The following is an 18,236-nucleotide window of genomic DNA, read 5'->3' as shown; positions in this document are numbered from 1 at the left end:
TCAAATCCTTTTGAACTTGGACTGTTGACGTCATATAAAATGATTTCCTCACCAAAATGGCCCAAAAATGACTGGTTACTTATAATCATACATATAAACAAACCATTAAAAAGCATCAAAGAGGCCAAACTTCACAACGTGCAAAGATGCTGTCAGCTGCAACCAACTGTCCACACGGTTTAAAACGTGTTGAATTCCATTTTTAGTGTCATTGTCAGCTGGCGTTTCCAGTTGTATACATGAAGATCAAAACTATCAATTTGACTAAATTATAGCCTGAAGAGCAGCACGAGTCATCTGTGGTCACAGTGAATCACGTCTTGAGCTGGGATTTTAAGAGGTTGTAAAAGACAAGGCAGATAATCCACAAAGAACGTGCCGCCACCGATTACGGTTGTCATTCCTCGTTCGGGATCAGAACGTTGACAGATAAAAGTGCATTTGAAAAGAGAATGTGTACATCTTTTAGCTTTGATTTTTTTTACGTGCAAGTAAAAACACAAATAAATAATGAAATAAATTAAACTTCATCAACTCCATATTTTCTTATTTCCTTTTGCTACTGATATTATTGCAAAGGTGCCCATTAGATTCTCACAAGGCCATTTATACTGTTGCCTATCACCAAGTGTGCACAAATATCAAGATATTTGTCATTGATATGTAGCAGTGCATCCTTAGTGATTGCTTGGTAGATTTCAGTACCAACACTAAGTACTTATAAATATTTCTGGCACATTCAGATAGTCGTTTTCTTGACAAATTTAAAAAAGTTAAAGGGATATTCGTTGAGTTCCAGACAAGCCAACTACAAAGTACTTGTCATTTTGTATCAACTCACTCCATTATCGAAAGAGCAAAAAGTATAGCCTGTCACAAAAAGCCGTGCAATAATCTCTTCTTTGGGGACTTGTGACTGACAGCAAGGGCTCGCTCACTGACTTGAAAAACAACAAGAGCAGTGCACTCCCTCCAGCAAACCAATGCTCTTTGTCTTAAGAAAACTAAAGAACTAAAGAATGATCTCCTGTGTTGAGGCGGAAAATCACCTCGTAATGCTGCACTCATGGGGCTTCAAGGTAAGCCCTCGAGTCGGATAAAATCAGGCTCAAATGTCTGGACAAGTTACAGTTAACAGTGACCACCTTGGCTGGAAGAAATAAATCAGCTCGCCTCACGGGTAGTCTCAGAGCAGGGCTGCGAAGGGCAACAGGTGGTTGTCAACTTAAAGAGAAAGACGGTCATCATCCACTTAGAGAAGAGCAGCAAGTCTGTCTTTCTCTCTGCAGGCTGCGTTAAGCTCAGTCAAGTAACAGCAGGAGGACCGAATAAGGCTCTGTGGAGCCAATTCACAGTAGAAAACACCAATGGCATCTAAGTCAACATGTTAACATGCCAATTTAGAAGCTATTCCACAGTTTAGTGCTAAATCTGGTTTGAACTGAACTACCTTACAGCAACAAGCGTGTCAGTCACTACTACACCATAATAACAAAAGAATCTTAGTCTACAAACCTGTTTTACACCCAAAAGTTTCTCTCTTTTAAATTGTTATAATTTGTATGCATGGGAATAAAAATCTGAGATTTATGTTACGATAAAGGAAATAATGGACAAAACTGAAACCATAACATCCCCTTGTTCCTTGCAGTCTCAGTGTTTTATACATGTAATTGTGTTCAAGTTTAACTTAAATACTGATCCACTAAGAAGGATACAATTTAAATATGACTTTGATATCTGATTTCAAGTGGTCATCAGTCAGTCATAAGCACAAAGACAAACAAACACACAAAACTCATTCACAGATACTGCACAGAATGTTTCAAGAATTCAATATGACTATTTTTTAAGAAAATAAAAAATTAAGAAAAACAAGCTGCAGGTAACTCAGTCTTCATACACAAAACAAACCTAGTATACAAGTATATCATTGTATATTACCCATGTCTGTGAGATCTTCTACATGTTTCGTAATTTATACTTTACTTGGTAAACAGGCAATATATAATTACGACCAATTGCGATCATTTTGTACATAAACAGAGGAGATACGATAGGTGTTAGGTAGAATAACAGGTAAATGAGTAAAACAAGGAGCATGTGCCAAAGCATTACTGACTTCATATTCAAAGCTTGAACAGCTGCTGATATGTTCATCGTGTGAGTGTCTGTGTGTGTGTCACAAGCAGGCAAATCCGCATGTGTTTTCACTCAGCTCTTTGTACAAGGTTCCTCCCATTATTCAGGAGACCCAATAAAACCAAGTGACAGAACACCGTAACCCTAGAAACGTGAAATGTTTTCAATCTATGCCGTGCGCCAGTGTCGTTGAAATGCTGGTAATTTGCTCTCAAATTAAGACTCAAGCGGTTTCCCAAAAGCTGCCACCGTGAATTGTGTGCAACACCAATAAAACAAGCTGCTGCTAATGGAGGTGGTAATGGAAGCCCATACCACACTAGTGATGCAGCGCAAGTTTCACGATTATAGAGTGATAAATGCATAGTTTAAATTTTTAGTGTAGATTTACACGACTCACCAATGCAAGCGTGAACTCTGACTGACAGCTGCGTTCGAAGTATGAGGTTGTGCTTCCTGCCTCTTCTGAAAAGAAAAGAAAACAGTACAAATGCATGTTTATTAAGCGGAACAAAGAATGAATGGAAAAGTCTTCATTACAGTTATATGGGAAGTACTAACAAAAAAAAATAGCGGATTGGCAGCATTAACAGGAATGTGAACACGAATAACAAAGATGGTATTTTCAGCTTTTAGAAACCAAAAAGCAGGACAAGGGAAAGGTCTCCATGGGTGAAAATGAAGGATGAGAGGAACCCACGGGTCAACTCCACCTTCCGTCCTAATGGAAGCATGCAAAGACTCGATCACCATCCTGTCAACAGCTCACAATGTCTGAGTGACAATCAAAGAGAAAGATGCCAACGGTGCATCACAGTGCTATTCAGCTCTCCACTAAAAGGCCTATTCTGTGATTTATGTCCAATGTGTTCAGAAATTTCAAGTTCCAAAAGGATATGGCCTGGTCTAACTACAGATTGGGGAAAGAAAAAAAATACAGAAACATAACATCGTATTTTAAACATCCATCAACTAGATAATACCAATCCTCGCTTTCTTACCTGACATTCAATCTTAATTTTGATTTGCTTTAAAAAGAAATGATTTGAAAATTATTTGTGTCAAAAATAAAAGACAAAAAAACTGCACTTTGTAACATAAATTGACCCACACAATAATGTGAAGTGATCCTTCTGGATTTTGTTTAAACATTCCAGTCTTTATTTCAATGGGGGGTGCTGTTTTGTCTTGCAATCAAAGCTTTTAAGACTCAAGATATAGTCATTTATTTATTTTTACATTTTTGTTTGGTGTTCTACTATGAAAGCTTCCAATGTAAAATATGTCCCTTGGCTTACTAAAGAGTTGGGAAGTACTCTATTAGAGTGTACAATCCTGCTCAGATAAATATAGTAAGTTTGAATGATTTGGTGCAGTCATAACTCAAAAACGACTTGTGTTTTCCATTTTACGGAGTTCTTGAAGGAAATATTTTATTCTAAAAAGAAAAAAAAAATCACCCTCAGAATGTGTTGCCTTGTTTGACATTAAGTCATACATTCATTAAAATGTCAGATTTCATAAAGGAAGTCAAGAAAAACAAGCCAAGTAAACACAACTTTAGTGAAAAGCATGACTGGTACAGTTGCCACCACCACCAATTCAACTCTAGCTTTCTGCTCAAAGACTGTTGAGAGGCCTCTAACTGGCACCGCACCAAGCAGAAGTCTGTTAGTGACACCCCAACAGCAGTGGGCCGGATTGTAGGGGGGAAAAACCATCTCCGAGGGCAAATCACAACATTTCTTTGCTCTGAACAAGCACAACTTAACACATCCGATTTGGCATCTTTTGTGTTAAAGACAGTGAGAGACTGGACCTGGCGAACACACTTGCAAATTATGCAGCGACGGACATCCGCATCCCGTCATCATCTATTAAATAACATAGCAAGCAACAGGCAGAGGTAAGACAATAGTAACATCTGTCGAGACAACTCGCGGGATGAGACAGCAAACAGGAACTTAATCCAAAAGGGTAACCAGAACCCTTTAGTCACGAATATCTGCTTTCTGTCAGCTTCACTGCTAGAGTATCCCTTTACTTTACCTGAAGCTATACAGGCCAGTGTGCTCATTATCAAATTAAACAAGCATGTGATATAAGAGAGGCCCACCCGTCCTTAATTAAATATAAAAACTGGGCACTCCAACAAAGAACGCAGCATGCTGGCAGAGATGAAGCCCAAAGCTGCAGACGTCCCGCAATGAACTTCAGGTGCTACCTCATAAATTTTATGTTTGGTTTTCAATCACATAACGTTTTTTTCCTGCAGTGTCCAGGTGATGCAATAACACACGATGTCAGATTCCAATTAAGGAAAAATATTTTTATTCCAGAAAAACCCTGAACAACTGTGATTTTAACAGGTAGAAAAAGAACTGAATCATTGATATTGTTTTATTACAGCGCTTAATTATTATAAACATTAAATTCAGTTGGAATTGGTATTGCGGTCCTATCCAACAGAGAGGGATCATTAGAATAATGTTTGGACTGAAAATATCATTACAATTTTGGTAGCACCTTGCAGGCAGCCCAGTGTGTGAGTGGTTAGCGCGTCGACCTCACAGTTCTGAGATCGAGGGTTTGATGCCAGGTCTGGACCTTCCTGTGTGGAGTTTCCATGGTCTCCCAGGGCTTGTGTGGGTTTTCTCCGGGATACTGCAGTTTCCTCCCACATGCCAAAAACATGCAAGGTAGGCCAACTGAAAACAAATTGCCTCTCGGTATGAGTGTGAGCATGAGTGGTTGTCTCTCTTCTTGTGCCCTGTGATTGGCTGGGAACCAATACAGGGTGTCCCCGACATGCTGCCCATAGTTTGCTGGGGCAGGCTCCATTACCCCACGACCCTTTGTTGAGGATCAGAGGTATGGAAATAACGTGTCAGTATTAAACTAAAACCAGACTTTTATACATAAATGGCCTCATGATAAGGTAAGCGTTTGCGAAGGCCATCCAATCCCAAAAGAACTGTCACACACTGCCGTGGCTCAGTTCAAGAATGAAGGGATTTATGAATGGGACTCAATTAAAACACCATAGCAAAAGATCTCTAAATGTCACTCTGACTATCTAAAGCTGTACATGTGTCCGAGCACATGCCTGGACTATACTGTCCATTTATAACATCAAGAGGCATCGTATCAGTAGAATGGAGGATTTACAATGTCCAGTCTTCTATAGCTGAACTCCAGCAGTGGTGTGGAAGTGATTATGGCCCATAAGCCTATGTGATATGGATATCTCTAGGCTGTCAGGAGGACCATACTTTAATCTGATTGTGAACACCCAAGGTATGACACAGGCGCCCGTGGAATGTAACCTCTCATTAATATCAATTACAGTTGCATTTATTGGCCAACAGGATAATGGGTAGGCTGTAAAAATAAAATAAAAAAGGTCTGCTAGTTACTTCTGCTCATGAGTGTGGTGGTATACCGAGGTGAACGTGTGTGCCTTGGCATAAACTTAATGTGATCAACATCTAAATACTTTGGAATCCTTGAGTTATTTTTATATCGGAGTCCAGTAAAAGCAGGAGAGCTCATCAGAAGGAATATCCATCAAATCAACAACAGAACCATGGAAGGCTGGGATGGGGGTGTACACTTGTACATTGCCATAAAAAGCCAGGAGGTCTACTGGCCTATTTTTACAAAATAATTGGCTGGCCACCTTCACCCTACTTCTCTCAATAACCCCCCTGCCTCTTCAGACACCACACTGTGGGTTTAATGACACACATTCATGCCAGCTTGTGCCAGCTGGCAAGACGCACATCTTGGCAGGCCAATCTGTGAATAGGGATAGCGAGGACCACTTTAACCTCGCAGCTCTCGCTAGCTTCCCAATAGCTCCAAGCCATTCCACATCACTTGAAATTGGGGAAAGACAGTCGTCCAAAGGAAAAGCCGAGCTGGGGAGCAGCATGAGAATTCCACGTTAGATAAATAAATCCCATACATGTTTGTGGTCCAGTCGACCAGGAAATCGCATGCCAACCTTTGGATTGTGATCCTCTATGAGTGGATATGTCAACACAATCTACAGTGCATAAAACATATGGAGGCAATAAAGATCCTGGTCCAAAAAGTGAATAAAAAACACAAACACAATTTCCAACCTTTCTCTTCTTCATCCAGGTTTCGAAAGTATGTCAAGACAAAACATATTAGATGCTGGGATTTGTGCGGTTCAGTCGCTTCTAATGAGAACACTGAGGTAACTGAATTGTGATGAGGGCTATTACTCATGAAAGATGTCTACACCTCATAAGTGGTTGTGATGACATCATTGGATCGGAGGCCAGGCATGTTAGTGAACAATGGACTGGAAACTCTCAACTGTCTTGTTTTTATACCTTTACAAAGAAACTGTAGAGAAACATACAGTGTACTTTTATTTTATGATGGTCCAATGATGCTTTAGAAGTGTTGAAAGACTTTTGGATACACTTGCAGCATCAAAGGGAAAAGACTAACCCTTCAACTCTTTGACATACAAGGTTGGCTCCTGAAACTTTTGTCGGCGAGATCAATAAGCTGAGCTTCACGAAAAGTGAAGTGTAACACTGTGAAGACACTACGGGCACTCAAACCACTTTAAAAGGAGTGCAATGAAAGAAAAAAAGACACAGACAAAAAAAATAAAAAGGATCTTACCCTCCTTCCTCTTGAAATCCCTCCAATTCATCTTTTTGCTCTGCCAGCGTCGACTCCAAGTCCAGATAACTTCCATTATGAGACAACTGAAGGGCACAGTCATCAGGCTAAAGGGGAGAGAGAACTATTAATAAATGCTCATTGCATGCCAAAAATGCTACACAAATTTGTCAAATGTATTTATTGTGATCATTTCCCAAAGTTTAATACTGCATTGTCTCAAGAAAGATGTTTTTGGAGGAGATTCAGTTTAACATTAAGTTCACAAATGTTGCAGTAAAACAAACAAACAAAAATTACGTTAAATTGTGTTTGGGACTCTTGATTGACATTGATCACATCTTTTCACCCTTGTAAATCATTCATTCAAATGCACAAACTGAAATCTTTGTCATTATTTGATGAAGGTTTTTTTGTTACAATTCCTGCAACCGAAAGCTTAATTTATAAAGCACATGCAAGCAGGGTGTCTGCTGTCTCCATTGAGGCTGCTGATGACTTTTCCGGATGTTTTGTATCTGGATCTTCATCCACCAAGAGATCCTCCTCCTGTCTCAACTGAATTATGTCACTGACCTCTTCCTGTCACCATTGTAACGTCTGTTCGCTGGGTTCACTGATCATGTGTGCAGCATGTAAAGAATTTGAGCCAGTTTGGTGTCTAAGCTCCCGTGGATGTCAAGAGTCAGGGACCTCTTATCGGCTCCTGTTAGTACTTAATGACAAATTTTGGAACAGCTTGAAGGTCCAGTGTCCCTTGTCTTTTTTTTGTTTAATAAACATGTCACACACTAGGCTTAAAAGGGAGGCGGGTGATTCATCTTAAACTTTAAGACTTAAAGGGTTTTCACCAATTGTTTACTGAGTATGACTTGTAGTGATTAGCGATGCAGTGAATTCCAAAATTAACCTCCTGAAATTCAAGTCAGTCAAAATAATTTCATGCGCCCTAACTGGGCACCCCTAGTCCTACAAAATCTTCTCATACATCACAATCATCTGAATAAAAAAATAATCAAGATCTGCATCAGTCTTTGAAACTGCCATATCTAGCCATTGCAGACCATTACTCGGTGTTGAAGGTCTGAGTACATATCAATTTCTTCTAAAAATGATTAATTAAGGAAAAGTGATGAGCATTTTTTTGTGATGCTGATGTTCTAAAGTTAATCAAAATGATGACTATAAAAGAGACATTATATAAATATAGACGATAAAGACATAGTAAACATACATACGTTGCTTTAATTGTATTACTTCTGCGGAGGTGACAATTGTATTATGATTACTGCTCCTATTCCAAAGTGAAGTGGGCAACCAAATGCAGGAGAGGGAGTACGCAATACGCAGTACTACAGTATGCCAAACACAGACAGATGAGGGTTAAGAGCGCTTCTCCAGACTGCAAATTACGGACTAGCATATCCAGACATATAAGACTAAAATGACCAGACTATTTACTTATTCTGAGAGACTATGGTGAACGTAAATGTGAGTGACAGTCAGATGAAATGTTTCTCAGGCGTGGAAAAAGGGCAACACTGTCCATTTGATTTTGGCACATAGACTTAACCCTGCCATGAAACCTTCTAAAGTTTTTTTTAATTTATTTTATGCCTAAAGATGAGGTTGAAAAAAGAATATTTCCCCCCAGATGCCATTAAATAATTTTTGCTTTTGCAGACGCCCAAAAATAGTGAACTGACCAAGCTTGAGGAAATCTAATCTATCCCAAAGGGTGTGAGAATGGCCTAAAAACGAATGAGAGACAGGCTTGATGCATGAGATTTGAGAAACAGAATGGTAGTGAAGAATTTTCTCAGCTAGCCTGGCCCCCACACCAGATTTGAACCCATGTGGCCCTGTGTTTTGACCAAGACCAGAGTGGGAACCACAAGTTGTGTGCTCTCACATTGCGCCTTAGCCTCACCCTACAACCACCACACTGTGGTCCACTGGCAAGGCAGGCAGTTAAAGGAGAAAAGAGTAAAAATAAACACTATGCAATTTCCGATTGAACTGTGCTATCTGCCGCCGAGCTATGGAAGGTCTGAATTGTATGCTTATTTGAAATAATCCTAATACATTAAAATTCATTTAACTTTTTTTTAAAACAGAGCTCAGTGTGCTGTAATTTTTTTCCTTAAATGAAAACAATGTTTTAGAATGGCGTATTACAATAGTAATGAAACAAGTGGGCATCATGTGCTGAGAAATAACAGCGAAAATGTGCATAACAATACGTAAAAGTATTTGAATTCCCCTTTTACATGCACTGAGAAGGAACCTGTATTTTACAACATTTCACATAACTTCTCATTATGGCACTCTATAATTTCTCATGGAAGAAAAAATGCATAATGTGTCCAGATTGACTTTGTTGTGAAGTGAGAGTCTATTCTTCTAAGACTGAACAATATTTTCCTTTGACTTGGCCTCACTCCACAAACCAGACGTCAAGGGCACCAAGAAGTGACTAACTTTTCAACTTATCCCCTCAGGGGTCAGCACAACGGAACTGTCGATCTGCATGATAGATGCAGAGGGAAATGATAATACATGCTCCATAAAGTCTGGGGGGCTTATTTTGGTAGACTGCGCCCATGTGTTCTGGAGTAAAACGCCACAGTAGACCATACGACAAATGTTTAGGAATTTGGTAGACCTATGCGCTACAATATATATGCAAACCGGCAGACTGCTTGCTTTTCTGACATGTCTGGTTTGCGTCGACATATTTCATCCATAAATGCATAGACAGCGTGCATCAAACCCTCTGAATCGTTGTATAGATGAATGATTTTTAACCCTTTTATCACATTTGTGATAGTGTATTTTTTTAAGTATCCATAGGTCTGCTTGTCCAAACCAGTTTCTCCTTTCCTATACGTAGTGCATTTTTATTTTAAATCTTCTACATGAAAAATATGTTAATTTACTTTACTTTAGGTACAAACCCTATAAATCAAATGTTGATCATTTATTATTCATGTGAATTACATTTATCATTAAACATACTACATATTGACATTATCTCATCTCATTTTTTGAATCGCTTTATCGTCACTAGGGTCACGGGTGGTGCTGGAGCATATCCCCAGCTGACTTCGGGCCAGTGGCGGGGGAAACCCTAAATTGGTGGCCAGCCAATCGCAGGGCACGAGGAGACAAACAACCATTCACGCTCACACTCATACCCAAGGACAATTTAGAGTGTCCAACCAGACTAAAATGTATGTGTTTTAGGATGTGGGAGGAAACCAGAGTACCCAGAGAAAACCCACACAGGCCCGGGAGAACATGCAAACTCCACACAAGTGGACCGACCTGGATTTGAACCCAGGAGTCCCACTGTGAGGCCCAAACGCTAACCACTCACCCACCGGGCCACCCCCACATAAAGATCAATTTGTTATTGATTTGGAATTTTATTGTTCTTGATTATGTATAATGAGTAGAGAGAGAGAGAAGTTTGGACACACCTCAATAAATGTAACAAATTATGGTCCTAACCCCATTGAATAAGTAAAAAAAAATCCACTAATTAACCTAAACAAGACACAGCTGTAAAGAGAAAACCAGGTGACGTGCAAATAAATAATCAGAGCAAAGGGTGACCTCTTGGAATAAGGCTCATAACATTTGAACAACTTTGTCATATCACTTATTTTTTTAAATATAAAAGAAATGATAATACAATCAAAATCAAATACGGCACTATAGGACAATGAACTTCCTGGAGAGGATTTTTTTAAAATCAGGTCAAACTCATGGATTAATGTGGTTAAAGTAAACATGAGCAGATGTTTCCACCTCTCAAGCAAATTGTTCTCGCATCAGATTAAAAATCATACACAATAACTGCCATTCATGCATCCAATGTAAAAAATGCATGTGAATAAAGCATAGACCTAATCAATCATCCCCCCATTTATTGATAGCAACTCCAAGGGCTAATTATCAAGGATCAAGATAAGCATTAAGGAAGATGTCAACAACAGTGCATACCTTATGCGGGGCTCTGAGCAGCCTGTGCACTCCAGCAATCTGATTGATGAGAGGAATATCTTCCCTGAATGTGTACACAGGAGGTCTGCTGGGCTCTGGAAAGTTGGTGCTATTGAATGGATCTGTATCATCTAAAAACTGCACCCTGCATACAAACGTAGCCATGTTTTGTCCTCCATGCAAGGCCGACTGAGGGAGGTCAAAACAGGCGGGCGACTGCGGACAGATCCTCCGGCGCAGGTCCCCCCGCAGCTGTCTCTCCTTATGATCCTACTCGGAGCGTCTCCATGCGGGCATGGCAGCCGGCCGGCACCACCTCCAGCATGCACCACCACCACCACGCGATACTCTGCGCCCAAAAAAAACGGACAGAAGAGGGGATGCAGCAGTGTACGAAGAAGTCAAGATCGCTGGCTTTGACTGTTTCTCTCTTATGCGGCATCCAGGATCACCGTGGTATTGAAGCACTAAGTTGATGAGGACGACGCTTCTTTTGCTATTGAGAGAGCGATGCACCAAAGCAGGGGAGCGTCCAATGTTACGAGCGTGGTGGCTCCCTCTAGTGGCTGCCATAAAAAGTACATATCGTTGAAAAGGTCCCAGTTCAGCTCGTTAAACTGTGAGAGTCAAAGAGCCACAATGCAAGATTTCAATTGTAGTAAAAGCATTGGTGATTCACTCTTGACTAAGATGTGAACGTTTACATTTTCAACACACCGGTAGTCGTCTGCTCACCAAGGATTCATACCACAGTGGCATTTTGCAACACTTATTCTCTCTTAATTATTATGAACAGTGTGTATTTTTTTTAGAGTTCCCTGGCAACACCTGCACAAGATGAACAAAGACTTGCATTGTGAACTAGAGTCCCAAATGCGCTAGCAAAATGTCGCCCAACAGAAGATCCTATAGGATGGTAACTAAAGCACACCCTGCCAAAACACACACAAAATCACACAATTAAAACCATATTATTCACCATAACACTTTCTTCCCCTTACTTATTTATTTTAATGGGCCCAGATGAGTGTGTTTTAAGAGAATACAAATCAGTGAAACATAAAACGAGGCAAAGATCCACAATATATACAAAATATGATGAGAAGCAAAGAGCCGCATGCGGCTCGAGAGCCTCTTGTTTGCCATCCCTGCTCTATTCATTCATTTTTTTAAACTATACTATCAAAACAGGATGTTTCCTTGTACATTTTTTACAAGAGCAATGATCCACCAGTGGCAGATATGACACTACTTATGTTCCATTTGTGGGCTTTAAAAAGGTGTCACACCTTCCGTTTCAGGTTCTCTGTCAATATATTACAGAGCTTTGCTATAAAGTCCGCCATTTAGTGTCCGTGGCAAGACTTTACAGTGCACTAGAGGAAGATGAAGCTCACACTCCCCAACCCGGGCCTGGATGACAGGATACTGTCCCACCAGCAACTGGACAAGCTCGAGAAGGAAGAAGCAGGGGACAGGCCGAAATGGGAGAACAAGACACAGTACATGCTGACCTGCGTGGGCTTTTGTGTGGGACTCGGAAATGTTTGGCGCTTCCCTTATTTGTGTCAGAGTCATGGAGGAGGTGGGTGAGGACTTGTTGAGGTTTAGACCAAGACACAATGAATTATTTGTAATATTTTTGGCCGGCAGATTACATTGGAAAAAAAATGTCTAGACGATTGAAACGCCATTTTCTTGTATGATGTGAATAATGACACTGAGATGAATACTGTCAGGGTGGGAGCCATATTAGCTTACATGGGAAAAAGATCATAGTATTTGGGAGGTATATTCTTTTTCATTTTTGAAGTCAAACTAATGCTGAAAGAATTTTAAATTCTATATGAGATGCCAATTCCTTGAGTTGATCTTTTTCTAAGTAAAATATGAAAAAACAAGGTTTTAAAACATCATTAAATATTTTCATTTGTGTAGTGAGCATATTTATAAGTCACTAGTTTGCTTTTTAAAAAAATATTTCCAAAATATGTATACTGATTTGTTCTTAAAAACTGTTTTTTTTTCAGCTATAAACCGCACTCAACGATAAGACCCAGGCGCCAACATTGTATTATTGGACATTTACTACATTTAATTTATGCAGCTCAATAGCCGGAAAAAAACTCAAGCAATACGCCGTACTAAACTAAACCACAAGGTTCAAATATTCAAAAAAAGTAGCAGCTTATAGTTCGAAAATTACGTCACTTTAACTTTATTAAATTTGTCTCCTTTGGATGAAGCATATGTATTATCAGATATATACTGCTATTTACATTATAATATTGCATTTTTATTTTCTGGAAACTCTGGTCTTTAAACCAAATGCACCTCCAGAACAATAAAGGAAGTGCAACCATTCAAATGGCATCCTGAAAGAAAAATAAGAGTTTACGACTCTCGTGTGTGTGTGTGTGCGACAAAGAGCCATTGGCATGTTATTGTAGTCATTAACTATAGAAATCATTTGGAGAGGTGATACTGCTGCTTAACCAGCAATATTCTGTGTCCTCACAGTCAGATAAGGCTTTTTATATTCTCTACAAGGCTGGCACTTTTATAAAAGTGCACGTGCCTAAAGAGTTGCTTTATCAGCTGCTTTCTCATGTGTCAATTCATATCAATATACACGACAGGATGTAAATACAGATAACAGCTTCTAATATCTATTTCTTTATCTTTTAAAATCTTACCTGCAGGTGCCTTTATGATTCCCTTTCTAATATTGTTGGTCCTTGAGGGAATTCCTCTCCTGTATCTCGAGTTTGCGATTGGTCAGCGTTTAAGGGGAGGCAGCGTGGGAGTGTGGTCCTCCATTCATCCTTACTTAACTGGAATTGGTAAGCACATTTTAAATTAGTAGCGCCATTAATGAGGTATTCAAGAATCTAAACTAAAGGGAAACATGTTCTTGCAGGTATCGCCTCCATGTGTGTATCTTTAACCATCAGCCTGTACTACAACAATATCATCGCTTGGATTCTTTGGTACTTCTTCAACTCATTTCAAGACCCGCTGCCTTGGAGCCAGTGTCCAATGAATGAAAATTTAACAGGTATGCATATGTAGAATGATAGAGAATATCAGTGACAATCCAAAAAATAAGAATTTTAAAACATCACAACTGCAGATTTTGTCTCGGAGTGTGCAAGAAGCAGCCCAGTGGACTACTTTTGGTACAGGGAGACGCTGAACACAACTACGAATATTTTGGATGATGGCGGAATACAATGGTGGACGTTGTTGACTCACATTTGTGCCTGGTCTGTGCTCTATGTCTGCATTGTGCGTGGCATCGAGACTACTGGAAAGGTAAGGGGGTACTCTCTATTTAAAAAGCACAAATAATGGAAAAATGACTATTATTTCTTGTGTACAAGGATGTAGAATGGGCTTTTGCTTGCCTGCTTAAAGTATGAGCAAGCCATTCTCAATTTGAGGGAAATGTGTCTTCACAAGTTATGCAATAAAATGGAGGTGTTCTCAGTTGGAGACTACTGTAAAATATCTGTTCGTGTAGGCTATGTTTTTCAGAGCGGTCTACTTTAAACTACAAAAGCATCTGATGATAAATAGATGACTTACTAAATTTTATCTGGTAACAGTTCTAGATTGAAGGAGGGAAAATAATAAACAATTCCTTCTCACCGATAGAGTATTGCAATACGGGCAATGTTGACTGATTGATTTTTTGGTGCTATTCTTGGCAGGCTGTATATGTGACTTCAACTCTTCCATATGTGGTGCTGACCATCTTTCTAATCAGAGGGTTGACCCTGAAAGGATCTATAAGTGGAATCAAGTTTCTGTTCACACCAAATGTGAGCTTCTTTTTCATATTCAAAAACCCATTCGAACTACCTGTGTTTGACTTTGATTAATAATATTCCAAGAAACGTTTTATACTGCTGTTGAATAATCAATTCCCTACAATTTTCAGCTTGATGAGCTGGCTAAGCCTGCAACGTGGTTGAACGCAGGTGCTCAGGTCTTCTACTCCTTCTCTTTGGCGTTTGGGGGCCTCATATCCTTCTCCAGTTACAACTCAATACAGTAAGAAATACATGGAATATTTCAAACGACTGTGCACATATGCAAATGTCATCTTGAATATACGTATGCTCTCAGCAACAACTGTGAACAGGACGCAGTGATCGTCTCTACCATTAACGGGGTCACGTCTGTTTTTGCTGCTACCGTCATCTATACAATCATCGGCTTCAGAGCAACACAACGATATGACACCTGCCTTAATGGGTGCTTGTTATTGCATTCTGTCATCAACTCATACAGTGCATCCATTCTGCAGTGGTGAAACATTTTGCCAAATGCATTTTTTTTTTTAAATTCCAGGAACATCTTGACTCTCCTAAATATATTTGACCTTCCGGAGGGATACATCATTGACAGCAACTACAATGAAGCTTTACAGGATCTCAATGCAACATATCCAAATGTGATTCAGGGCCTCAATCTGGACACGTGTGATTTAAATAAATTTCTTAGCGAGGTAATGGTTCAACTGCTCTTTCTTCATTTGACATCTATCGGCTAATAGACACTTATGTACTGGACTGGTGCCTTTTTTGTGTTTATATTTTACACTGGAAAATTGCTATTCTACTTTTAAAACAAATTTTACAACAATAAGTCGGTGCAACCTTTGCTTCACTTTTTCAGGGCGTTGAAGGAACTGGTTTAGCGTTCATCGTGTTTACAGAGGCCATCACCAAGATGCCATTTTCTCCACTTTGGTCGGTCCTTTTCTTTGTTATGCTGTTCAGCCTTGGGCTGTCATCGATGTTTGGCAATATTGAAGGAGTTTTGGTACCTCTTCAAGATTTGAATGTTTTCCCTAAGAAGTGGCCCAAAGAAGCTGTCACTGGTAGATTACACACTTGGCCCACGTATTTATGAAGCAATGTATTGTTTAGGTTTTGGCTGACAAAAGTCCTGAAAATGTTCATTTCTTTTCTTCAGGAGTGACATGTTTCCTCTGCTGTCTAGTGGGCCTGATTTTTGTCCAAGGTTCAGGAAACTATTGGCTTGCATTATTTGACACCTATGGAGGATCAATCCCGCTGTTGGTGGTTGGGTTCTGTGAAATGTTTGCAGTGGTTTACATATACGGAATAGACAGGTAATTTAATTAGGTTCTTATTTTTCAGTCTTCCAAAATATTATTGGGTTGATGCATGTTTTGGGATTTTTTTTATCCAATCAAAGATTACATACAATTTAGTGTCACAAACAAAACTACAATTTTAAAAGTTAGGCATCAAGTAATGAAAATAAATCTCACACGTGAATTTGTTTTTCAAATAGTCCCCAACATTTTGTTTTTGTAAGTTTCATGGCTGATATTATGCAGACATTTTTTGTATGCATGTACACATAATAATAATAATAATTTCGAAGGACTAGTGAATCATGGGTAAAAGTTTCATTTAAAAAATCAATCTATAAATATCTTCTGCACAAAATCTAATGTAGGCTGATGATCACTGATGTGACATTAACACTTTTTGCAATGGAAATACTGGTAAATTAATTTTTGAAATGACAAAGTTACGATAAAATAGGGTCTCGTGTTCTTTTTTTTACCTTTTCAAAAAAGATTTGACCACAAGTCAAATAGTACGTAACGTGTGTTGTGTCTTTATCTGTTTAGATTTAATGAAGACATCGAGTTCATGATTGGACACAAACCTAACATTTTCTGGCAGGCTACATGGAGATTCATCAGTCCAATCATCATGATCTTCATCCTAATCTTTTACTTCATCACCAAAGTTTCAGAAAAGATAGTTTACAAAGCCTGGGATCCTGAATATGTATGTTAATCAATAAATACCTGAAAGAATTATAATATTTACCTTTTACACCATTTGCCATCATTGATCATTAATAATGACTGTTTTCTTTTTTCTTTTTTTCCAAGGAAAAATTCCCTTCGCTGGTAGAGAAGTCATATCCACCATGGATCTACGTAATCATTTTTATCCTGGCAGGCATCCCTAGTATTGCTATACCTTTCATGGCACTATTTAAATGTTTACGGGCAAAGAGGACAAGAAAGTCCAACATTGAAATCAATGAAAAACCAACATTATCGCTAACCTAATAAGATAAGGGCAATTCAGATGTTGCACAAGCATACATTCAAAAGTATAGACAAAAACTATACAATCTAGATAAGATGTATATACAAGGTATGTATATATATATATATATATATATATATATATATGTATATATATATATATATATATATATATATATATATATATGTATATATATATATATATATATATATATATATATATGTATATATGTATATATATTATATATATATTATATATATATATATTATATATATATATATTATATATATATTTATATATATAATATTATATATATATATATATATATATATATATATATATATATATATATATATATATATATATATAACCTAAAGTTGCATAGTGAATGAATTATGACAGAATTATAATAGTTAAGTATTTTTAGTGATAATTATTGATATTCCTTATTTTATTTACTTGACGCAAACTCTAGACCCATTATGCTTTCAGTTTTATATAGTATGTATTAATCTTTCAGTGTAACTGCACTATACAGCTCAAAAATAATAGGGCTGACAGCAGGTGTCAGTGTAGAGCTTTGTTAAGAGTTTTGTTTCATTTTTACCATTACTACTGTTGTTTTTTGTTGTCTTCATTTGCTTTTTTCAGCAACCATTTTGCTCGTTAATCTGTGTTCGGTGTGTTTTGCTTCTGTGCTTTGTATTAAAATAGTTGCGTATTTTATAACAGCTGGTAATGTTTTTCATGTTTAACGTGTTGAATGTCGTGTATAATAAACATTTGTGCTTTTGTTAATTTGATACAATGACATCATGGCAATGTTTACAAACTTTTTTGGAATATTGTGCAACATGCTTTTTGGCCTTTGTAGTTATCTCTTCTTGGTATCCTCTGGTGGGCCATTTGGGGAGGGCAGAGGCCAAATGGCATATTGCATTTCAGTTGACAGTGATTGCAATTATATTTCCTTACCCGGTCAATTTCAGATGTCATGCCTCATGATTCTGACTTCCTAACCAGGCTTTTCATGGATGATGCTTTTGACATGTTTTCAGGCTTTTAGTTTTTTTGTACGTACCTTTGGTCATTTTTTTTTACCTGATAGGTATGGTTCTTGGTGTGTGAATCAAGATTGGAAGGTTTAGTGCACATAATATTCACTGAGAAAACTGTAGACTTTGGCATGCTTGAATAAAAACTTACAAAACTGCATGAATATATCAATTAAATTGATCCATTTTCTGTGGCATTCAATTTCAATGCAATTTGGTAAGTTGTGCCATATTTGTTGTCTACCTGTGTGATAACTTA

General features: G+C 38.3%; 2 protein-coding genes across 8 annotated transcripts in view; one reads left to right on the top strand and one right to left on the bottom strand.

The window, feature by feature from the left end:
• fhod3b (formin homology 2 domain containing 3b) overlaps positions 1-18,236 on the bottom strand; it is a 71,880-nt gene that overhangs the window by 53,187 nt on the left and 457 nt on the right. For 2 of the 7 annotated variants that reach the window (XM_077597841.1, XM_077597844.1), the window contains exons 1-3: positions 10,816-11,347; positions 6,808-6,914; positions 2,543-2,607 (exon numbers count right to left, since the gene is read on the bottom strand). In XM_077597841.1, coding sequence (XP_077453967.1) covers positions 2,543-2,607; positions 6,808-6,914; positions 10,816-10,980 — 337 coding nt within the window. In that variant the 5' untranslated portion in view covers positions 10,981-11,347. Of the gene's footprint in view, positions 1-2,542; positions 2,608-6,807; positions 6,915-10,815; positions 11,348-13,511; positions 13,650-14,070; positions 14,146-18,236 lie in introns of those variants that run through there. The other 5 variants (XM_077597846.1, XM_077597847.1, XM_077597843.1 and 2 more) reach the window with 4 other exon arrangements.
• Positions 11,971-16,945, top strand: slc6a19b (solute carrier family 6 member 19b). The gene is made up of 12 exons (XM_077597849.1): positions 11,971-12,400; positions 13,518-13,658; positions 13,736-13,873; positions 13,949-14,130; positions 14,529-14,639; positions 14,759-14,871; positions 14,947-15,075; positions 15,172-15,328; positions 15,499-15,703; positions 15,799-15,958; positions 16,490-16,652; positions 16,760-16,945. Exons 1-12 carry the CDS (start codon positions 12,202-12,204, stop codon positions 16,940-16,942), a joined length of 1,881 nt encoding a protein of 626 aa, XP_077453975.1. The 5' UTR covers positions 11,971-12,201; the 3' UTR covers positions 16,943-16,945.

Source organism: Stigmatopora argus, chromosome 4, assembly GCF_051989625.1.
Source record: "Stigmatopora argus isolate UIUO_Sarg chromosome 4, RoL_Sarg_1.0, whole genome shotgun sequence".
NCBI classification, from domain to species: domain Eukaryota; kingdom Metazoa; phylum Chordata; class Actinopteri; order Syngnathiformes; family Syngnathidae; genus Stigmatopora; species Stigmatopora argus.
This window is presented reverse-complemented; position numbering and strand designations above follow the sequence as displayed.

Coding starts and splice junctions, on each gene's coding strand:
- slc6a19b (XM_077597849.1), top strand. CDS start 12,202: ATGAAGCTCACACTCCCCAACCCGGGCCTGGATGACAGGATACTGTCC. Junction 12,401..13,517: donor GTGTCAGAGTCATGGAGGAG/GTGGGTGAGGAC, acceptor TCTTACCTGCAG/GTGCCTTTATGATTCCCTTT. Junction 14,131..14,528: donor GCATCGAGACTACTGGAAAG/GTAAGGGGGTAC, acceptor TATTCTTGGCAG/GCTGTATATGTGACTTCAAC.